The sequence below is a fragment of the Lygodium microphyllum genome, chromosome 1 (genome assembly GCF_053477565.2).
Source record: "Lygodium microphyllum isolate KBCC chromosome 1, Lygodium_microphyllum_v1.1.10, whole genome shotgun sequence".
NCBI lineage: Eukaryota > Viridiplantae > Streptophyta > Polypodiopsida > Schizaeales > Lygodiaceae > Lygodium > Lygodium microphyllum.
The window spans coordinates 58,736,853-58,761,830 of NC_141135.1; the positions used below are offsets into that span (position 1 = coordinate 58,736,853).

Here is a 24,978-nt window from a genome sequence, read left to right on the forward strand (position 1 = left end):
CCCAAGAACGCGTGTGGCAGGGCGGAACCCTAACAGTGCAGGGGCCTGAGGGTGGAACACAGGGCTGGCAGTCAACGGCAGAGTGGGATAGTCGAGGGCGCAGGGCAGGGGCCTCGCCAGCAGAAACCCTAACACGTAGGGCGAACGGGCGAAACGCAGGTGCAGAGCCCGCAGCTCAGGCGAGCGAAAGCAGGGCGAGGGACGGAGTCGATGGGCCTACAGGCAGCAGGGTGGGGGGCTCAGCCGCAGGCGACGGGCCTGCGGGCGACGACGGCGTCAGAGGCAGGCGACGGGCTTCAGAGGCCGTCGACGGGCTTCAGAGGCCGTCGACGGGCCTGCGGGCGACGGCGGCTTCAGAGACAGGCGACGGGCCTGTGGGCGACGGCCAGACGGCGGCTGCAGACGGCTACGAGCAGGCGTTGACGACGGGGCACCAAGCGATGGCGACGCTGCAGGCGACCTGCACGTCCTCGCTCTTCTCTCTCTCTCTCTCTCTCTCTCTCTCTCTCTCTCTCTCTCTCTCTCTCTCTCTCTCTCTCTCTCTCTCTCTCTCTCTCTCTCTCTCTCTCTCTCTCTCTCTCTCTCTCTCTCTCTCTCTCTCTCTCTCTCTCTCTCTCTCTCTCTCTCTCTCTCTCTCTCTCTCTCTCTCTCTCTCTCTCTCTCTCTCTCTCTCTCTCTCTCTCTCTCTCTCTCTCTCTCTCTCTCTCTCTCTCTCTCTCTCTCTCTCTCTCTCTCTCTCTCTCTCTCTCTCTCTCTCTCTCTCTCTCACACACACACACACACACACACACACACACACACATACATCATGGAGCTTCACCCTCCATAGCCTACTAGCCACACATGAGCTCCATACCAAACGAAGGGCCTAGAGAGAATTACCCTTACCTGCCAACTAGTGATGATCCCTAATAAGCAAGTGATAAATCTAATTAACTAAAGCACACTCCAAACACAGCTGCTCCATGAGTCTCCAATCCTACCAACAAGGATTAACCAAAACAAGTTTAAGAGAAGGTGGCTTATCCCACAAAGCTAAGGAAAGCCTATCCCAAAAGTCATGGTATCCTCGAGGAACATGAAAAATCCATCAAATTGTGAGAAATAACATCAACACATGCCGTGTTTGGATTAGCAATAGAAAGTAAACCAAGTTGTGCTATCCAATTAAACCTGTGTTGGTCATCTTGTTTTCCTTCCCACAAAATTAACTTAGAAACCATGAGCCATTCACCCTACATAGAATTGGCATGCAATCTAATCCTTTGTTGGATGCCAACCCGATTTCTAAAGCATGATTTTTTAATGAATAGACCAAATGGGTCAATAAAACCGAAGATTGGATACTAATAGGCTCATCAACAATGAGCACATGCCACCACGAACCATGTATTTTAGTATTTTCATGCATAATACTCCTATCTTCAAGGAAATCAAATGCAATGGAAACCCATGGCTGATGACCAACATGCATGGCTTGAAACGATGACCAATGGAGCTCCACCTCACACACACACACGCGCGCACGCGCATGTGCATGGGCACACATTGTGCGTGTGTTTGACCTTCTTGGATCTCTACCTATGAGATTGAAAGCTTATGATAGAAGCCTTTCTTGAGTGTTTTCATGGATTCATGCACACACACTGTGTATGCGTGTGTTTAGCCTTCTTGGATCTCTACCTATGAGATTGAAAGCGTATGATAGAAGCCTTTCTTGGGTGTTTTCATGGATTCTTTCGAGTTTTCACAACTTCAACACTTTTGATGCCGCAAACTTTCATGGTTGCAATTTCTTTGTGACAAAATATTTAATTCAAGGATTGGGTAGACTTGGTATAATTTTCATGGCTGCACTCATATAGTGTGTTTAGCCACTCCAAATGGGAGCGAGCTACTTAAAACAATCATTGTAGCAATCCTTGTATAAAGTTGCTATGTTAGTGATGTAGATACCTCTTACATAGATGTGTTTTACTATTGTTTTTATTTTTTGAAAAGGCTTGTTTGTGAAGTTTTTCTCTTGTACATTAATGAGCTAGTGAACATGTTGGCACATGGCTCTCAACATGCTATTTAGGACTTTACTTGTCTTAGCTACATGAGCAATTTTTTATTTTATTTTTTTGCGAGTAAAATGTGGCTAATTATATTACTCAGAAGGCTGATTACAAGGAAGTGCACATGCTCAACAGACTAGCTGGAGCTGATACAAATCACAAATCCATCATGTATACAAGCCTCTCAAGGCAATCTGGGGGGGATGGGGGCAAGAAGCCATGGAGGGGGGGTGTATCGCCATCTAGGGCTGCCTGCTTGCATCATGAAGAACAAGTCATGGCCACCCCAAGTGCACAAAAAGTGAAGACGCAGTTCCTAACGAGCTCAAGGCTCGCCCTGCACCTAGTCCCACCGGCCGCGGAGGGAGTGGATGATGGAGGTCCAAAGCTCTGCCAAAGTCCCATATACTGAAAGGCACTCCCAAAAAAATCACCTAACAAAGTGCTGGGTAAAGCCTCCAAGCCAGCCACTGCACAACCCAGCCTCGATGAGAAAAATCGTGTCCTGCATCCCGGCCTCATACAAAAGGTGACGGCCCCGGTTGACTGCCTGCCAGCAAAAGGCCCCCCACGAGATACATCCAAGGCTGGGTGCCACACGGCGGAGAATACGGCAAGCTCCTCTCCACACAAGCTGTGTCGCCTCACAAGGCCAAAGGCACTGCTTTGGAGTTTCCAAGTGCTGCTATGGGCAGCACTTACAACCTCCATCCTGTTGCCTCTAAGCCAACCAACTCCCAACAACCAGACCCCCCCATGTGCCAAAAGCCAAAGGAAATACGACACCCTCCTGGGTCTCTAGCTGTCCCACAGGCGACGCCAGAAGGTCCAACGGAAGGCATCCGTGATGCTATGCTCCGCCCAATATCTACTACGTGAAGGCGCCCAATCCATGTCTTCCTGCATCAGTACATGTCTACCAATCCTGGCTATGTACTCCAAGAACCTTAGAGGCTTCTTGGTGACCGCAGTGGTGGCTGGCCATAGCCACTCTCCAGGATCCCACTCCAACTCATCAAGTGGCCTACTCTCCCATATCCAAAGACGCCACTCTTGAAGCTCCTCCCAGGGAACATAAGGGTCCAGTCGCTAGGTCTTCCCCTTGAGTCCACCGACCACACGAATCCTGCTGCCCTCTATCAAGAACCAAACACCCCCCATCGTACACGGTGAAGAAAGTCCCACAGGGGGGGCGCCACCCACTCTATCTACCACCTGTAAGGGGATATCTGCCGGGGAGAATCTAGCACCCACACCTCCCCATGCTCCACTGGCTCTCGGATCGGGGGATCTAGCTACTCCTGAGGGATCATTGAGTCAATCTTCCTCCTCCTCAGCTCAGCTCCTTGCTGACATCCTGACGCCCGCTGCAACACCTCCTGATCCGCCATCTTGTACACCTCCCTCCACATACTAATAGTACAAGTAGGGCCAGCCTCCCAGCCAGCCCACTAGATGTGGGAGCTCTCACCTATCTGCATCCCATCCCGATCTCTAACGTGAGGGTTCCAGACCACTGGCTGGCGATCTATCTCCTCCTAGCATCCTGGGGGCCTTTGAACTAGGGCCTTGCAAAGGCCCTGCCACACTCGAAGTAAACTTCGGAGGAAGGAAGATCTGGGTGGCGTGATCTAGCCAGTCTTGAAGATTCATCTCAAGGATGGCCTCCAACCCCCGCCAAGTCTCGGTCTGCACTCCTAGAGACCTTCCTACAAAAGGACCTTCCAGGTCTGCCCACCTAGTGTGAGACCACAAACCACTAGCTTGCCCAAAAGGGCCAAGCTCTGGAACTCTGGGCCAATGATCCCAAGCCCTCCCTCACACCGATGCTGGATGATGGTCGCCCACGCCACCTTGACCCAAGAATCCCTGGAACCGTCTGAGCCAGCCTAGAGAAAATTCCACACTAGGCGGCGAAGCTGAACCACACAAGATCAACAGAAACACCAACAAGAGGTGATGTACCAAGCCGTCGCTAGGAGGACCTAGTTGACCACCAAGGCTCGGCCCGCTAAAGAAAGGCGGATAGTGCTAGGTTAGCTTGCACCTAATAGAGTGAAAAACTGAAAGAAACTGCTGGGCCGGAGTGATGTCAAGCCCCACCTCGAACCCTGGATATTGGACGGTCCATCCCATGCTCACCCATCTAAACCCCAGGTGGACACCCCACTCCGTGCTGGAGTCCAAATCTGTAAGAAGACCAACCGACTTTTGCCAATTGATTTTCACTCTAGCTGCAGTGCAAAATACCTCCAGAGCTAGTCTCACTCTCTCCAACATCAGCTCATCATCCTCTACACATAGAGCGGTATCATCTACATAGTCCAGCAGCTCAATCTCCTCCCTCATCGGAAGTTGCAAGCCACGTAGCCTGCTCACTCGTGAGCAAAGGAAATAGGCCATCGCCTCCACAGAGTAGGAACAGATACGGGGCAAGCGGGCAGCCTTTCCGAACAGATCTCTCTAGCCAAAACTCCTCCCCCCTAGTGGCCGATCTGTAAAGTGTCGAAACCCCATAGATCCATGCCTGGGGAAAGCCCAGCCTTGCCATGGTGCCCTCTAAGAAGTCCCAATCAACCCTATCATCGGCCTTCTCGAAGTCTAGAAGTACTGCCAATCCCTGACCATTGTGCTAATCCCACTTGGTCGCCTCGAAAAAAAAGAAGACAGTGTCTAGGATGCTCCTATCCTGGACAAAACCTGTCCAGGTGTCATGAGTGATGTCTGGAAGCACGGGGATGAGTCAACTCCTGATCATCTTGGCCAGGGCCTTATAGGCCACTGACAACAAGGTGATTGATCTCCATTGGGATAGCTCCAACCGATATCCCCCTTTGGGAAGGAGACTAATGAGACTTGCCGATAAACTCCTTGGCATCCATCCTGAGCCGAAAATCTCCTGAAAGGCCAGTAGTAGGGGGTCCTTCACCACCTCCTAGTAGGTAGTGAAAAAGGCCTTAGGAATGCTCTCTCCTCCTCCCAACTCTGTTGCCTGGCCTGTAGAGCTGCCTCCTAGCAAATCCTGCTCGACTCGACTAAGGCCTCTGCAACCTCCTCTCCAATCCGGTCCACCCTGGCCCACTATCTAGTCCAGAGCTGCTCAATCTACCTCCTCACCTCCTCCCTCCTGTAGATCGAGTCTGGGGTCCGACAAGATCGCGTGTCATGGGCTGAAGCAGGAGCATCAAGAGTGAGGAGAATCGGGCAGTGATCAAACAAAGTGGTACCAGCGAACTACCCTACCTGGCCTCCGCGACAGCACCCCCTCTCTCCCACATAGAACCAATCCAGCCGCTTCAGAAGAGCTCCGCCCAACCACCTGTATCCCCAAGAGAAGTCTAGCGACCTCTCCCTCTTGTGGAAAGCTAGGTCCCGCCAAGCATCATATGCTCCTATTGCAAGGAGGAAGACCTCCCATGCCTCCTGCTCCTCCCCTGCCATACCCTAGTAATCTCTGCCTCTACCCTGCTGGTCCTCTAAGGCCTCTGGGGTGTTGAAGTCTCCTCCAACAATCCAAGAGTCCACCTCTAGAAGTCCTACTGTGATCTCCACCCAGAACTTGCTACGTGCCCTAATCTCAGTAGGAGCAAAAACATTGAGGACTCCAAAGCATGAGTCCCCTATATCCACTCTAATCCATAGGACTCTCCCTGCCACAATCGTCCCGTGGTCTTGTACAAAGGCGGTGAGGCTCGCGCCAATAAAGATGCATGCGCCTCTACTCCTGTTGTGGGCACTGATGGAGTACTCCCAGTAGGTGTGTGAGCTGCCTAGAAGTACCTTCCCTACCCGATGGGCCTGGGAGGAGGTGAGCTTGTGCTCCTGAAGAAGTAAGATGTCAATCCGTCCAACAAGAGCAAGTTGCAGCTCCTGCCAAACTATCAATTTCCTAGAACCACGTGCCCCACTATAGTGGAGGTTGTTCACGTTCCAGGATGCTAGGTGTAGTCTCATGGGAAAACTTATGACTAGCCAAACAAGCATCTATTCGGTGTGGAAACTGATGATGAAGAGAAAGAGCTATGGGGCATGCGAATGCGCTTGGCTGTAGGCTTGGAGGGTGAACTCCAATCCCCCATGGTGACTCTCGGGCAGACCATGGGGGTGATAGATGCTCCAAGCGGTACCACCAGGGCGTCTATTAGCCAGGATGAGAGGCGTGACTCTGTACACTGGTAGAAACGGGCAGCTTGTGAGTGAGAGGGGCCACTTGATCACATCCATCAGTGAACTCCACTGTGGAGGGGCTCGAAAAATAATGCTCAGACGTGGGACCTCCGCTCTAGCCCACCACTTAATGTCCATCATGCACCCTGGCCACTGCTGGGAAAAAAGTGCTAGTCCTCCTTCCATCCACTAAGAGATATGGTCTGCAACCTGGCCCCTCACCTCCTCCTCTATCTGTGTCATCATCTAGTCTCTTGAATGAGAGGTCTAAAAGAAGAAAGCATAGTTTGGTCCATCTAGTGGTGCTAGTAAATGGACCTTGCCGCTCCTTGACTTATGGACCACTAAGATCCCCACCTCCAAAGGTAGTGGAAACTCTCCGCGCTCTGCAACTCTCAAATAAGACCATGGATCACTACGGAAAAATTATTGGGGAAGCAATTGCACCTATTGAGGGAAAGTGGGACGGGCGGTTGAACCAGATGAGCTGGTGTTTAAACATTCAGTTTGAATAACTTCCCAAAAGCCCCTAATCCATAAAAGTTTGTGGTCTAGGATAAGCCTAGCATGATTGTCAATCGTGCCTTTGATGACCTACCCTAGCTCGACATGCAACGTAACCTCAAGCCATGCACTCCATCAAAACATGCAATTGCATACTATCATTGTCCCCATCATCCAAATCACTTACTAGTATCTAAAATATTGCCATGTCAGTAACCACAACACCAATAACACACATTATCAACAAACCTTCATTGTCCATTCACCTATCAAAAGATATGACAAAACTTTATGGCGGGAATAGAAGGGTGACTGGGTGTCTAGGAAACCTATTGTGGAGCACGAACTACTCCACCGTGAAGCCACTATACCAAGGAACCATATAAATGACCCCCTTTGTGGAGACATAAGGTGAGCTATCCACTAGCTCGCGGGCTGCATCCACGAAGGTGAGTCGAACCATGAAGGTCCCTTGACCCATGAGAACTGCCTCCGCAATTTGCATTGTGCCAATGCGTAGAGTGGAGTTCCTCAGGGAGGACGGCACGCAAGGTGTTTGACTAGGGGGCACTCGCAGAATGAACCGGCGTCTAACCAAAGGTTTCCATTGCGCATCACTCCTAAGGGCTACCAATCTAGCTGCTGTGATACTAGAGGAAATGTTGTTGCAAACGGAGGGAGCAACGAATGCTAGTGGAATGAACATGCAACATAGGATGGAGGCACCGGAGCAGGTCAACTAGGGAGGTCTTTCGTGCGTGAGGCAGAGGGGGGAACCGCCACAACAGGTCGATGATCGTTGATGTAGAGGGCTGAGCCTCATGGGACATGCGTGGGCACAATTGGGTAGTCTCGAGCACGACAGGGGTGGGCGGGTGGGAAATTGGGCGGAGCAAGCAGGTGTTGGCGAGCAGGTGGCGCCACTGGCGCGGAGACGGGCTGGATGTGGGCTGCCAATCGCGCTAGGTAGACGAGACCCAAACGGGCCAGGTGGGCCAGACGAGCCAATCGGCCGCGACGAGGAGTCGAAGCAGGAGATCCGCGATTAAGCAAATATTTTCATAGGAATGAGGAACTTTTCTTTTCTCTCTCCTCCTCATCGTCTTGAAGTTGCCATGTAGTGTCTCCCATCTTTTGTGGAGAGTATGAATCTCTATAGAGATCCTAGAGAGAGTCTTTGCAGTGGAAACAACCTAAAGGTTGATGGCATGACTACACCTTGCAATTGAAATGAACCAACCAATGATGCTAGCAATCAGCTCCCAAATATAATAGTGTCTCTTGGTCTAATGCATTTGTAAGTAGTTTGGAGTTGAGATCCTCTCATATCTTGACTAACAATAAGAAACGGATGACTCCTTGAGAGTCCTGATTGTTGACCAAAGCGATGAAGTAATTGCATGATTAATTGAAAGGGAATGAAAGATAATCAATGAATTAATCAATGCACAATAACTCAATCACTAAAAGAGGTGATTTATTAATGAGCGAGAGAGAATGCCCGAAGTAGCAATGGCTTAGATGGAAAGAAGATTCTTCTTAATGCCTGGCACATAGAGGACATTTTGTAACATCATGGAAGTGCCAGAAATAGTATGAACTTGCACACTACCAATGCCTTCAATGGCATAAGAGGCATTTTTTGCACACATGACTATCCCCCCCTTAGGCATATGATAAATGGATGAGAATAATTCTCAACAAGAAGTGATGTGCTTAGAGGCACCATTGTTGAAATACCAAGTAGAAGCCACATCAATGATAAGAGAACAACCATCATGTATAGAAGGATTATAATGACGTTCAATGAAGAAAGTATATTCCTTGTGCTTGGCGAGGTTGACAATCTCATTGGTAACAACGAGACCAGAATCCTTCTGTTTCTGCTCTATTGCAATGCGCTTATGACATTCACTGTTGTCGCACACCATCTTTTGACAATAATTGCACCTCTTTGGTTTGTTGGATGTACCTTTGGAGGGATGGAAAGAGAATGGACGAGCATGAGAAGATATCTTGGAGGAATTATTTGATGAAGAAGATGAATGATTTGCATGATTATTTGCTGGTTTTTGACCAGGGTGCTTGTACTTCACTTGATTTTAACATTTTCCACAATGGTGGGTAGAAAAAGCTTGTTCGGTCGCCATGGTAGCATTGCGGTTGAGACGGATTTATTCTTCCTCCAATAAAAGAGAGACAAGCTGGTCCACTATAGGCAACTTGGTACGACTCTGGTAGGCCATTAAGAGTGATGCATAGAAGGATTATATTGACATTCAATGAAAAAAGTATATTCCTTGTGCTTGGCCAGGTTGTCAATCTCATTGGTGACAACGAGACCAGACTCCTTTTGTTTCTTCTCTATGCAATGCGCTTATAACATTCAGTGATGTCGTACACCGTCTTTTGACAATAATTGCACCTCTTTGGTTTGTTGGATTTACCTTTGGAGGGATGGAAAGAGAATGGACCAGCATGGGAAGATGTCTTGGAGGAATTATTTGATGAAGAAGATGAATAACTTGCATGGTTATTTTCTGTTTTTTGACTAGGGTGCTTGTACTTCACTTGATTTTAACATTTTCCACAATGGTGGGTAGAAAAAGCTTGTTCAATTGCCATGATAGTATTGCAGTTGAAATGGCTTTATTCTTCCTCCAATAAAAGAGACACAAGCTGGTCCAAACTATACGTAACTTGGTACAACTCCGGTAGGCCATTAAGAATGATGGAAACAAGCTGATTATCTAGAACTTCTTCATCAATATTTAATAATTGTTCAATAAGATCTTTGATGTTGGTGAGATAGACATCCATATTACCTCCTCCTTCCATGAGAGCATCTTCCCATTGCTTACGTAGATAAGCAACATGCAGTTTGTTGCCCACTTGATATAGCAATTAGAACAGATGCCACCTACCTCAATGAAGTCAAATAAAATGAATAATAATAATAATTTTTTCTTGTTGTTATCTTGCCGAGGAGAGAGAGATATACAAAAAATAATTATTTGCAAAAATAAAATATTACCTGATCAAGGCGGCAATCAACAATATACTGAAATTAGAGATTAGTGGGGCTGAGACTCTCTAATAATGCGGACAATAGCAAAATTTGAGTAGGTTCTGCCCAATAAATGCACCAAAATAGGATAATTTGTCTTCAATGTCGGGGAAAAAACAGGGCCAACAGTCAAATAATATAATTTTTTAGCACATTGAATCCAAAGATAATGGATTGAGCCAAGCCCCTAATTTGAGTGCCTCAGAGGTGAAATTGGGCAAAAGCCCCAAATTTGATCCGAAAATAAAAGAGAATTTGAAGAAATAGGATATCATTATTACCCAGTTACTATCAAATGCCACACCTCAAGGTGAATTGACCCTCAATTTCGATGAATTTTAGAAAAGGCCAAAATTTTGTCAGGAAGATGAAGCAGAACTCAAAGATTTTTGTGAAATTTTTACTCGAAGATACTAAGTCACAGCTGGTGACGAATTGAGCCTTAATGTCGATAAAGAATGTCAAATTCTTGAGAAGCCCCAAGATTGGCGGAAAAATTGGAGTGAAATTTGGCCAATTTGGTGAAATACCCCAAATTTGATGAAGATCGATAGCTATTTTATTTAATTTGATGATAAATTTGGAAAATCTGATGGAAAACCTTGAATTTTCATGAAGATTGGGTACAAATTGAATGAAGTATAAAAAGCTCTAGATTTGTGCTTACAAGGGGGCTTGTGCAAAAACAAGGGCTCGTTGGTTGAATAATCAGGGAGCGATAACATTTTATAAAAAACGATTTTACTTTTTATGTCGAGTTGAAAGTGATAGGATGTCGACGTGTTTGTCAATCGGGGAGTCATGGTAGACCTACTGATTTTGTCAGCTAGTAGGAAAAGACAAGTCGCTACATGTCGCGGTCAAAGCGGCAACCACGCAGGAGGGATGACGATGAGGGTGGAGCTCCAGAGGCGGCAACAAGCTGGTGATAGCTCGCAATTGTTTGGGGCAATGTGACTAGTGACCACTCTACAAGGAAATAGAAAAGCGCAATGATTGTAGGTGATAGACATGACAGTGTGTTGAAGACAAGACCAAGTGGCGGTGACAATGGAGGCATGGTGGCATGCAACCATTGGGGACCACTTTGTTAGGGTAACGAAAGCCACTGCAATGGCAATGGCTTTGAGGCCCTAGTGTGGCACTCAATGGCAATGGTTGCATGGAAAATGATCAGGAGCGAGGGCAAAAGCGATGAAGGTAACCTCGCTCTGATACCAGTGTTGGCCCAGGTGTGAAGTAATTGTGTGATTAATTGAAAGAGAACGAAAGATAATCAATGAATTAATTGATCCACAATAACTCAATCACTAAAAGAGAGGCGATGTATTAATAAGTAAGAGAGAATACAATGTCGAAGGCGATCAAAATGAATAAGTACACACTTATGTGCTAATGAGGCACAAAGTGTCTTTTTATAATAAAATAAAACCCTAACAACTTAACCATCATAGGAAACCCTAAAATAAACCCTACCCCTAGTGTCCCTTACTGCCTAGAACATTAAGGCTGGATCGAAGGGCATCAACGCATAGCCCACAAGATGGCCTACACTCATATCCACACGTTGGGTCTTTGCCCCTAGACTCTATTGTCCGCCAAGTCACTACTAGTCTCACTTAGACAATGAAAGACCATGATGAGGGCTCTCCTACATACTGCTTAGACTCTAGGATTGTGCCATAGACAATACCATAGAAATAACAATGTAGTTAATGGGTAGTATCCATCGATAGCATTTACCCATGTTTCCATGGAAGGACACCTCATGAGGCCACATAAGTAGACTATGGTTATAGTCTACCATAACAAGTTTGATGTCACAAGTGGAGTCAAAGGGGTTGGAGAATCTCCTTTGGACTTGGGCTACAAAATGGCTATAAGGCAAACAACATGAATAAAAGAAACAATACTTTTATCCCCATGAACATTGATGAAGTAAACAATATGAAAACATCCAAAGGGCCACCTTATTCATGAACATTGATAAATTAAACAATATTAAAATGTACCAAGGGCCACCTTGCCAACCAACTAAAGTCAGAGAGTCAACTAGGAAACAACCTAAGAAGCCATAAAGCTACTTAAAAAAAGGAAACAGTTCATGAAGGAGGCATAATTGGATTGGAACAAATGATTTCGATCCGTGGGAATAAAGGTCTCATGCCGTTTAAATGTGCTCAGGTGTGAACACACCCTTAGCACTTGTACTTACACATCTATATGTATCTAAAAACCTAAAGGTACACTCGTCATTGTACCTAAAAATGTGCTCACTCTCTACTCTGCTCTATCTCACTCTCTCTGTCTCTCACTGCGCGTAAAGACTGACTGCCTCGATCTCCATGCCTAACCCGTCACTACAAACTAGTATGAGAGCCATCAGGTTCTGCACGCTTCTCGAGACATCAAGCGTGAGCTGCGGTTGAGGCGTTTGTACCTCTCGAAGTTCAAGCAAGACAAGCGAGCAGGTCGTGAGGCGACTGATGGGAGCTGTAGCCTGAATCATGCAGCATTCTTTCACAGGCAATAGGTTGTAACCTACAGAAGACTCTAGCATGGAGTGGCGGGAACTGTAGCCGTGTGGCCCCTAGCGTGGAGTGACGGGCAACAACCAATCGAGCAGGTCTGCAGTTTCAGCGTGGCGGACTAATGACCAGCAGTTGCGACCAGGCCAGCACAACCATCAACGCGTGATGCAGCCGGCGCCCGACGAGGTTGCAGTTGACGGCACTGGAGGCGTGTTGCTCGGCGACCATGCAAATGGGGGGGCTGCACAAGTGACGAACGTCACGCAGCCGCCGGACCACAGGCAGTCAACGCCTATTTTTTTTTTAATAATTGAAATCAGAAAATTTCAGTCTGATTTACTTCTCGTTACCGGGAGTTCGCGCGCACAAGCACAGAGAGCAAATCTTTGTCATGAAATGTGGGGGGTTTTCCCAAATTGGTGCCTGACACACATTGCAGTGTTCTCTGGACTAGAAATTGCAGACATTGAATGCGCAGGCCTCAGAAAATTTTTTGGGGATTCTCAAATGCAAGCGACATTTTTTCTTAGATGGGTCAATTTGACTGAAATCTGTGTAATCTTGGCTAGAAATTTGGGGTTTTTCCCAGATTTGGGAAATTTGATGCAGGACAAGCAAATCTGTCTCAAAAATTGCAGAAATTTGTGACATTTTGTCCCTGACATTTGGGGCTTTTAATGTACATGCACAAGTTGGGCTGAAATTTACCCAATTTCTCGACATTGATGCACATTGGATCCCGTGTAATTTGGGGCTTTTGCAGTTTGGGCAAAATTTGTGCAGCATTTGGGCATTTTATGTACATGCAGGTCGAGTTCCACACAATTTGGAGATCAACACTTGCTAAAATTTGGGGGTTTTGCTGAAATTGCTATATTTTGGCAAAACTGGCCTGTCCTATGCATGACAAAGAAAACTGCAAATGTGTGTTTGATGCTTTGAGTACAAAATTTTTGGGGCTTATGACCGTTCGTGTCAAATTTTATGCCCGTGGGTACATGTACAACAGAAATTGCAGCTGAAATTTTGAGATTTCTCATGTAATGTGATGCATATGCTCTTGGAATAGTTGTAATCAGTTGGATAATGCTCTAGCACATCCTTTGGTGCTTCTGAATTTTTAATTACACGTCTGAAATCTGTGCTTCTACGTGGTCATTTATTGCTGATTGGTACTTGTTTGTACCTCGGTCACTTGGTGACAGTTTGGGCCTGCATTTGCTGGTTTTTTTAGGAAACCGCATTTGGATGCGGCTAGACGCATACTCAGGTATGTGAAGTCCACATTGCAATATGGACTATTTTATGAGACTGGGGTTCAGATACAGCTGCATGGATACACTGATGCTGATTGGGCTGGTAGTATTTCTGATAGACGATCTACCAGTGGATATGTGTTCTCTTTTGGGAGTGCTGCAGTCACTTGGAGCAGCAAGAAACAGCCTACAGTTGCCATGTCGAGCACAAAGGCCGAGTACAGGGGTGCAGCAATGGCTGCATGTGAGGTAGCTTGGTTGCATAAGCTACTTTATGATATGCATCAGTCTACAGATGGGCCAGTTGTCATTTATTGTGACAACATGTGTAGTATACACTTGGCAAATAACCCAGTCTATCATGCTAGAATAAAGTACTCTGCAATTTGGCAAAAGTAATGCTACAATATCATGTTGCAAAAGAAGCAGGCAAAGCCGATCAAAACCAAAGGGGCAAAGCTCGCGGACATGGAACAGAACGATTGGGATGAGTTAAATGAGCTTGCACGCTCAACCATAGAGCTATCGATTTCTGATGCCTTGCTGTTCAACATTCAAGTTTTGGATTCTGCATATACTATATGGACTAGACTGGAATAACTATATGCACAGCAGAGTGCTGCAAGCAAAGTGTATTGGCTGAAAAAGCTTATGGATTTGCGTATGAAAGAGACTATAGCAATGTCTACTCACTTGTGTGAGTTTAACTCCATTTTCAGCCAATTGGTTGCCTTGAAGTTCATGATTGATGAGGAATTTAAGGCTACTTTCTTGCTTTGCACTCTACCAGAGAGTTGGGATACATTCAAGACTCCTATGAGCAATTCTAATGTGATCCTTTTGTATGCTGATATAGAGAGTACTCTACTTATGGAAGAAACAAATTGGCAAAACAATGCATCTAGTAAGTCTGCCAGTGCTTTGCATACTAGGGGCGGATCACAGCAAAAGGGCAAACATGATAGCAAGGGACGCAGTAAATCATGTGGCAAAGATGTTAAATGTCATCATTGTGGCAAGAAGGGTCACTTTAAACGTGACTGCTACAAATAGAAGAAAGAGAAAGGAAAAGGCAACAAGACAGATGATAGCAAGGAAGAGAAGAAGTACAATCAACTACGAAGAGCAGTGTAAAAATTGAAGAGATAAATGTAGTCACTCATGACAGTGACGTACTCTTTGTCTCTCACACTTTGGTGCACATGCTTTACTTGCAGATACAGATGATGACATGCATACCTAGATTCTCGATTCAGATGCTTTCTTTCATGTCACCCCTCATCGTGAGTGGTTCTCCGCCTATACAAGGGGTCGACATGGTGTTGTCTATCTTGGGGACAACTATGCATGTGAGATTGCACGTATTGGCAGTGTGCAATTACAATTTCAGCATGGCTCTGCCCTTACACTTCAGCATGTACGGCATGTACCTCAACTCAAGAAGAGCTTGATTAGCAAAGGCAACTAGATGATGATGGTTTTCATACCACCTTTGGTGATGGAAAACGGAAGATCGGTAAGAGATCTAGGGTTATTGCTAGAGGTTGCAAGAGTGATACTTTGTATCCACTTCATGTATCTAGTGTGCAAGACCATGTTGTTGCTGTGACCGAGCAACCAAACGTTTCTATGTGGCATGGCCGGTTGGGACACATGAGTCAAACAGGAATGAAAGTGCTTTCTCGTCTGGGTTACTTGCCTTGTCTTCGTTATGCTGATTTTAAGCATTGTGATCATTGTATTTATGGAAAACATGCACAGACGTCTCATAAAAAGTCTCTTTCTTTGAAATCGTCTCCTCTAGAGTTAGTACATTCGGATGTATGTCAAATGCTATGATTATCTTTAGGGAGAAAGAAATATTTTGTAACCTTTGTCGATGATGCTACACGGAAAGTATGGATTTACCCTATTTGTAGCAAGGATGAAGTGCTTGACAAGTTTAAAAAATTATTGGCATTGGCTGAAAATCAGACAGATAAGACACTTAAGTGTCTTCGCTCTGATAATAGTGGGGAATATGTGTCCAAGGTCTTTCAGGCATTTTGTGACAGCAAAGGGATAAAGAGGGAGCTCACTATCCCTCATAATCCGCCCCAAAATGGACTTGCAGAGCGTATGAATCAAACCATACAAAATAAGGTCCATACGATGCGGTCTCATGCTGCATTACCCCATGGTTTTTGGGCAAAGGCTGTTATGACAGTCGTTCACTTAATTAATCAGTCACCAAACAGGTCTTTCGAGGGAAGGAGTTCCCCAAGAAGCATGGTCGCACAAGCCACCTTCATATGCTCATCTGAAGGTGTTTGGCTGTGAGACTTTTATGCACATTCGTAAAGAAAAACACAGCAAACTTGAGCCAAAGTCCTGTAAATGCATTTTCCTAGGATATGGTGACAAGGGTGAAATGGGGTATAAATTGTGGGATCCCGAAAAAAGGAAAGTGGTACGCAACAATGATGCTATCTTCCGGGAAGATCGCATGCACAAACAATCCAAAAAGACTGAGGAGGTCCATAGGGTTGTATTCCGAGAAGAAATACATTTTGGAAAGCAAAATGTGCCTGTTGTACCGTAGCAAATACCTGCTGTAAATGAACCTATAAATGCAGGAAATGATGCTGAAAATGATCAGTCAACTATTGCCCATGAAAATGAGCCATTACATGTGCAGGAACAGCCAGGACAACAAGCTGTTAATGCTAATTTACAGACTGAAATGCCGGGACAACATGCTTAAAATGGAAATTAGCAGGAACAGCCAGCAAACAATGACCATTGGGTTAGGAGATCGTCTAGGGCTACTAGACAACCTGATAGATTTGTTCCAGGTGCAATTAATGTGGTTGATTATGTCATGTTGACAGACTGTGGTGAACCATCTTGCTTCAAGGAACCAATGGACAGACAAGACATTAAGAAATGGTATAAAATCATGTTGTCAGAGATGGAATCTCTTGAAAAAAATGGCACTTGGGACTTGGTGCAGTTGCCTAAAGGGCAAAAAACCCTTCCATGCAAATGGGTTTACAAGATGAAGGTCGCTTCAGGTCCCTCACCAAAGTACAAAGCAAGATTGGTTGCAAAGGGATACAAGCAGGAGCATGGAATTAACTTTGATGAGATTGCCTCTCCTGTAGCCAAGATGACTACATTGAGAACCATTTTGGGCTTGGTTGCAGTTGAGGATAAGGAGCTCATACAGATGGATGTAAAGACTACGTTTTTACATGGTGATCTACATGAAGACATATATATGTAGCAGCCTGAAGGGTTTGTTGAACAAGGGAAGAAAAAAATGGCATATAAACTCAAAAGGAGTTTGTAAGGGCTGAAACAAGCACCAAGACAATGGTATCATAAGTTTGATACATTCATGCAGTCCCAAGGCTTTCATAGAAGTCAAGTGGATCACTACTTGTACACCAAGAAGGTAGCAGATGGCAGTCTGATTATCTTGGTTTTGTACGTTGATAACATGTTGGTTGCTGACAGGGATACTCATGCCTTGGATTCATTGAAGCAAAGTCTTCATAGCAGCTTTTACATGAAGGATCTTGGTGATGCAAATCACATTCTTGGCATGTGAATACTTAGAGATAGATCGAAAGGCTTACTCTATCTATCTCAGCAGGAGTATATCTCCAAAGTTTTGCAGCGTTTCAATATGGAGGGGAGAAAACAATTGGGGTTCCATTGCCTCCATATGTGAAACTTAGTGCATAGGACAGCCCTACATCTGATGATGAGAAGGCTGAAATGGCCAAGATACCATATGCTTGAGCTGTTGGCAGTTTGATGTATGCTATGGTTGCTACACGTCCTGACATAGCCTTTGCAGTGGGAGTGGTTAGCGAATACATGGCAACCCCTGGCAAGAAGCATTGGGATGCAGTGAAAGGATTTATGAGATACCTCAAAGGCACAAAGGAGTTGTGCATCTGCTTGGAAAACAAAAGGCATCTGTTGTTGGCTTTACGGATGCAGACTATGTTGGTCATGCGGACTGCAAGAAGTCCACTTCTAGGCATGTGTTTACTTTCACAGGAGGAGCAGTCTCTTGGATCTCCAGGCTACAAAATTGTGTTGCATTGTCTACTACAGAGGCAGAGTATGTGGCTGCCACTAAGGCATGCAAGGAGGCATTAAGGCTTTCGCGTCTGGTGGGAGAGCTTGGCATCACAGAGTTACCTGTTCTCCATTGTGATAGTCAGAGTGCTATCATGCTAGCACGGAATCCTGTCTTTCATGCAAAGACAAAGCACATACAGGTGAAGTACCACTTCATTAGAGATGTACTTGACAGCAAGAGCATTGAGCTTGTCAAAGTGCATACAGATGATAATCCTGTAGACCTTCTCACGAAGGGCCTTCCAACAGAGCGGTTTGCTCATTGCGGACACATGATGGGAGTTGAATAGATATATGTATTTCAGCTTTGTACATACCTCGACTTGGTTGATTCTTTTCGCCTCTTCAGGCACATTGCCTTTAGGTGGGAGGTTGTTGGGAATAAAGGCCTCGTGCCTTTTAAAAATGCTCGAGTGTGAACACACCCTTAGCACTTGTACTTACACATATATATCTATCTAAAAACCTAAAGGTACACTCTCGTCATTGTACCTAAAAACGTGCTCTCTCTGCTCTGCTCTGCTCTATCTCACTATCTGCTCTGCTCTGCTCTATCTCACTCTCTCTGTCTCTCACAGCGCGTAAAGACTGACTGTCTCGATCTCCATGCCTAACCCGTCACTACACACAACAACATTTTAGCTCCCAATCATCGTCTCTCTCATCTCTAGAACTCTATGTTGATGAGCTCTTGATTAAGCCAATCATATCTCAATGAATTCCTTGGTCCACCTCAATCCACAATAGCTTTTGACTATGGTTGTATTTCCATTGGACATAGCCTTCTTTGTAGACTATTATGACTTAATACCATGGATTCACCAGTAGAAACGCATGCACATGTGTGAGACTGCTTAACGTCAACACTGCTTACTGTTGGGTGCTTGTGTTGCAGCCTTCTTGTGCTTTAAAGACAAGTTACTGGCTTTAGAGGTTACAAAACAAGAGAGACTCCCCAAAAGAAGAAATAGAAAACATGAAAAATAGACCCTTCTCACTGGCTGGCTGGCTGGCAGGAAGAATGAGATTATAGTTGCCCCAGATTTTTCAAGCTGTCAGATCTCTATGCCAAGTTTTAATCCATTGACCAAGCTAAAGAGCTATGTATACAACTGAGATGTCCAGAAACTGGCAATTTTTTTTTGCCAAGTTGACATTAGAGAAATTTGTCTGTATCCATACTAGGGCACTGAAAAGCATAGTGCTAGATTCATTACAGAGAATTCATATAATAGAACAATATACACGGGTTTTCAAACATTGAGCTTTCTGGCCAAGTGAAAGCCAAAAATCATAGCAAGTTATTGAAACATCTTGTAACACCCAGGTAAGAACCAAGTGATGTAACTTTTAATGGTTTTTGGTTGCTGTCACACTCCTTTATACTGATTGAACATCATTTTAACAGGAACAGCCTAAGTTGAGTAGTATTTGGAGGGAATAACAGCCATGTTGATTCGAAATACACAATTTTTTTCCAGAGAAAGGAATAATACTATTATAGATATCCTCATCACAAACAATACCAAACATATATTTCCAAAGATACTCACAAGGCCCACACTCAACCAGAAACTTCCGTACATAGTTACGCAAAAACATCGTATTCTCATTTGTTGGATCTTCAACCCATGGTTTTGAAAACTTCCTACACACCTAGAAGAATGGAATTTAAAAAAGAACCTGTCAGTATCTGCAATATGTTTCAAAACATCAATTTTAAACCATGCATCAAACTAGTATAAATGTAAACACGGCATAATGCAAGGTGACCTTTCCAATAATATGGCATTAATGCCTGAGGCTTACATAGCAAGTGCACCTTTCCAGGTTTTAAGCAATGTTTTTTACATTTTCTCAAGAACTAAAAAGAGGCGCTTGATGCATAACATGCAGATTGCACTAGTATGAAGAAGACATTGAAAGGAAAACAGCACACTCAAGGTGAACATCCACCACGGGTAGCTCAATTCATTGAAAAAGTCTGTTAGAGGCTTGTATGCTAAATCCTAACAAATGGGATTGGATATCAATGTAGAAAGACTTTAACCATATTAATCCATATTTCATTTGAAATTTCAATACTAAACTATGTACTGGATGATATTGGATCAACTAGTGCGGTGCAAGGTCCAAAAGTGTCTTAACCTATATGATGGAAGACTAAAGCACAGACCGTAACAGGTGGTAGACAAATGGATGAAAGTCGGAGCTCTAAGTGGTGAACTACAAATAAGCCCCACCATACTCTGTATGAGTGCTGCCTGTCATGCTGACCGCCAGCCTTTGCATTGCTACCAGCTGCCTGCACAGCCTGCCAACTGACTCACGGCCATCCTGTTGCTGTGCGCTGCTCCCTCCATTATGGCATCCACCCATTCCCCTCACACAGTTCTTCGCCTCACCTCTTCCACATCCTCCTTCTCTTCCTCAATCCTCCCCTCATCCTTAGCAACAGGTCCTACTCAGCAAGATTTGGAAAGTAAGGAGCCTCAAAAGACAATGCCAATCAGATTAATGGAGCAAACATGATTTCCAAGATAGAAGCCACTCCTGCACCACCTCTAGGGGAGTTCATTGCACCCCACCTCCCCAAAACCGCCCCCCAAATACAAAAAAAAGTACCTCACCTGATGCTTTCCTACTTATATGTTTGCTATCAATATGTCGGCCCTTGAGGTGTCATATTTGACCTATTGTATGGCTGGGAGATAGACCACCATTACCTACATTAATCCAATGCGGAGGAGAGCCTAATTGGGCCATGGTACCCTCCAAGAAAAGCCAATCAATCCTATCATAAGCCTTCTCAAAATCTAGGAGAAGCACTAGAATCATGTGCCCACAAGGATGTAAAGAGCAGGAATATATATGGAACCAAAGAGCAACCATGTCTGACTGACCACTCAAGTTCAAACTTGGATCCCTTCCACTCTCCTATGATCACCAGCTGCTGGCTGACTTGTAAAGTGCTAAGACCCATTAATCCACTGTTGAGGAAAGCCTAACCAGGCCATGATACCCTCAAGTCCCAATAGGCTTTCTCAAAATCAAGGGGAAGCACTACAATCCTCTGCCCATTGTGTTGAGCTCACTCTATAGCTCCAAAGGAAATGAAGATATTATCCAGAATACTCCGATCTTGCACGATATATCTAAGTGTCATGAATGTGCTTTGAGATCAATCATGCATACTATGCTTATATGGTGGTGTGATATTGTATGTGAATTCTCAATATAAGTGAAACCAACCTTCCTCCTCGGATAGGGTGGTAAATAACCTGATTAAGCACTAATTACAGCAAGCATAAAATTCACATAATTTGAAAATGCACACTTTAATTTTGGACATTGGACATCCTATTGGCCCCAAAACAAGTGTCCCTTGTAGTATCTCTTTATCTTATATTGCAAATGGAAGGAGTACAACTAAGATCCTCTGATCTCCTCTGCTAATCCAAGTGCCTCTTGTTATCAAAATTGACTAGCAAGCATCCAAACCAATTTTCCCTTTGGTTTGCTTGGGGATTGGCCTTCACCCTACTCCTTGAAAGACAATTTCGGCCCCAAATCTGATATTGGCTGACTGACCTTTTGAATCTCCTTGAAATTCCTAAATTTTAACTACTGGAATTCAAGTCCTAAGCCCTCAACTCTGAGCATGTATCCCGAGGTGGCTATCAAACCCTAATGTAAATTAGGATTTACAGCAAAGATTGATTGAAATCTCTCCCTTTAATGGCTCAAACTCTTGGAAAATGCTAAGATAACTTGAGAGATGAGAGAGAATGTTGTATAGAGAGAATTTTCAAAGTTTCATCATGAGAAACACTAAAAAGCTACTACCTTGCTCAAACCACCATGGAAGCTATCACCTATAGCTTAGAACCACCAAAAAGACCCTCTTGTATGCTGTCATCTGCACCAAAGGGACCTTCTGCTACTGTCACTTACTCTTAGAGGTCTCCAAACTGCTAACACATGCTTTAGGACTGTTCTCTGATGGCTACGAATCACATCAGTAGCCTCTCCTTGCTCTTTAACAGTCTCCTCTCTCACAATGGTTGGAATAGACTTCCACCATCCCCTAAAAACGTTTTTCCCACTTACATGGATAAGTTTTGCCAAGTGGAAACCTTCTAATCCCATTTTCCAACATTATCCAGCTTAATAAATTAATATTCTCAAAATTAATTTAATAATTATTCTATTGCTTAAAATTTTAATTCCACCAACCAATAATTAACCTCTGCGGACGCAGCCTGTGAGTTGGTGGAGAGATCGCCCTATGCCTCCACGAAGGGGGTCATCTACATCGTTCCTTGGTATAGCGGCTTCACAATGGAGTCATCTGCGCTCCACAACAGTTTTCTCAGACATCCAGTCACCCTATTGTTTCCTGCATTGGCGGTAGAATACCCCCAGTTAGTGGAGGACTTTGGATGACTTTTTGGCACAGTTCTCCCTGCTTCCTTTGTAGGGCTTATCTTGTAACTTTACCTCATTAAGTTTTTCCCAAGGTGTTGAGTTATAGATCAAGATTTTTCTCATCTCTTTTTTTCTTAACTTAGACATGACATGGTAATCCAGCCCAATTTTCACCAAATGTCTCCTTAAAATTGGTCAAAAAGGCCTTTTTGACTTTTGAGATTTTCTCCCCTTGCAAAAGAAACCTTGTCAATGAGCACATAAGTGGATATTCTGCATTTGTAAATGCAAACATAACTTTACTCACAGATTAGGTTTATGCATCATTCCTTATTAAGATTTCAAAGAGTTAGGCCTAGAGTCCGTGAGGCAGCTAGCAAATAGATTGGGACTCTAAAATGTGACTGCAAAGGTCTCTACATGGACTTCAAACTGCCATATCCCTTGTCCTGATGAATACCACAGTTCTATAGACACACAAGATAGATGCAAGGGGGGTGATGCTAAGCAAAGCATGTCAAGCTGAATACCCCACCCTAATGGACCTCATCCATTCCCACGCCATCAAGGCCACAAGCCCTTACTCTCATGGCATTCAACCTCGGCACATTTGAGTGCCATGCTGCAGCAACCATGCACAAAGCCATCCTCTGTGGACTGACTAATTTTAATATTTCATTTACTATGTTTTGTCCTATCTGTTTTTTGGTACTCATGGTATATGGAGATACGTTATCTTTTCAGACTTCATAGGGCAACCCCCTTCCCACACCCTTCAGGCTCTCCTTCCCCATCCTACTCGTTCGCACTCCCCTCCGACCCCCAACCCCCCTAAAGATGTTATAGTTAATCTTGTGTTTTTTATTATATGTTGGGAATTAACTTAGCCTCTATTAAGTGATTTGAGTGGCAATAAGTTTTCCAACATTAACATGGACTCATGAGGTGTATGACATGATTTCATTACAATTTGTTTTGAAAACCAATACAAGCATTGCACTTGGCCAAAATAATTGCAAGATGATTGCTTTGCTCTTCACTAATGCTTTTGCAAAGTTGCCATTTATGTCAACCAGTACACCAAAAAGCAACACTGAACATTGAGAGGATTTCTTGGTAAACTAATCATCTTACTTCATAGAGGTCCTCTTTCTTAAAGTCCAACAATGGCCGCACCAATAGCAATCTGTCAACCACCTCATTGTTGTAATCGGGCATGTGCCTAAACATCTCAGACACAAAGGGTATGCCTGCAAGTCCAGGCAAGCCACTATGCCGTGACAACCTTATGATGAAAAGTTCCATCTGCAGTTTAAAAAATCATCTTGAGTTCAGATTAAACAGATTTTGTAAACAGTACGGCTCATGGCAGGACACAGGAAAGTCTAGCCATCACTCCAAGACATAAATTTAATCTTCCTTTCACCATGCATGAGGTGATTTAAATTCAATTATGATATTGTCCAGTAACACCTGTGAAATTACAAAGTGATGGATAATTCTAGATGCTTTCAACATAAGATTCAACTTACCTCCATTTGTTTCTTGAAGCATCAAGCAGTATCTTATTCAGATACATTTGAAAATAACAGGATAAACAGATCATACCAATTGAACACATGTTTTTGATTATTTTGAAGAAGACAAGCTTTAGAAGAGAACAAATATGCTTATGCATGCCACCTATATATTGAAGCTTACCTACTTACACATCATCTAAGAAACATCCAAACAAGAAAACCGACACAAAGTTAGACCAACAGAATCACAGGGAATGCAATCATGGATAGACCACCTCTTGTGCAAAAATTCATGCAACAGCCAAGATCCTATCACCAACCAAACCTGCACATCTGAAACCATGAGAATTCCATAAAACAACGGAAGCAAATCATCTGTAAGCAAGAAATCTGGCAAGCAATTGTTGACGGAGTCTATCTAATAGTTTTCCAGTGACTAGGCAAATACACAGATGTGGGACTATATCCATCTATAGAATGTAAACATTTCAAATAATGAGGCCAGGATATGCTACGTTTCTGTTAATTCCCCCCCGCCGCACACACCCCCCCCCCCCCCCCCCAAAAAAAAAAAAAAAAAAAAAAAAAAAAAAAACAAGCAAACAGACACAAAAAACCAGAGAAAAAAAAAAGCCTGGTACACTCTAATTATACACCTCCAAAGAAATAGCCTTGTTTCAAAGGCATGACAACCTTACTAGGAAGTTGCAAAGTGCTATCAAGATAAGTTGACATACAAAGAGATCACAGCTGTTCACAAGTGAAGGAACTACTTCTTATTGTCCAAAGCCTAGAGGTCAAGATGTTGACAAATCTGGCTATGAAAGACCTGTTTATTTTGAGTGAAGCATATTTCAAGAGTGTGTACTTTGCATCAGGACTCCTCGTACCAGCTACGCTGGACCTACTTCATAAGCTTATGCTACTACAAACCTAGGTCCCAGAGCTGCTTGTACTCCCACATCAAGAATCTTAAAAGGAGCTTGAAGGAGATAGAAGGCTGATAAGGAGATCCTGATGTGCACAAGCTCCTCGAAGAAAAACAATCAAATGCAGCACATACTCAAAAATTCAATGAGTGAAAGATTGGTGATGCTACTGCCCATGAGGGACATTGTCAAAGTGACACCTGCTGCATGAGCATTCTTCAGCATGTAGCATACTTTGCATCTCATTGTGCTGAGCACCACTTGAGCAGATCCTAAGCTGTTTCCACCGGCGACTATTGTTACCACACCACCATCCTCCTTCACATGGATAAAAATATGATCAACGACACTATAGTCCGTTCTGCAGCTTCAGTTCCCACCT

The 24,978-nt window shown here is 44.3% G+C and overlaps 1 protein-coding gene across 10 annotated transcripts in view; it reads right to left on the reverse strand.

Moving 5' to 3' along the window:
• LOC148041156 (uncharacterized) overlaps positions 1 to 24,978 on the reverse strand; it is a 109,103-nt gene that overhangs the window by 41,730 nt on the left and 42,395 nt on the right. For all 10 annotated transcript variants that reach the window (XR_015690745.1, XR_015690743.1, XM_087677118.1 and 7 more), the window contains 2 exons: positions 23,282 to 23,452; positions 19,273 to 19,375 (listed from right to left, as the gene is read on the reverse strand). Coding sequence is in view for 8 of the 10 variants with exons in the window: in XM_087677118.1 (XP_087533244.1) it covers positions 19,273 to 19,375; positions 23,282 to 23,452 (274 nt within the window). In the remaining 2 variants the exon portion in view is untranslated. The remainder of the gene's footprint in view (positions 1 to 19,272; positions 19,376 to 23,281; positions 23,453 to 24,978) is intronic.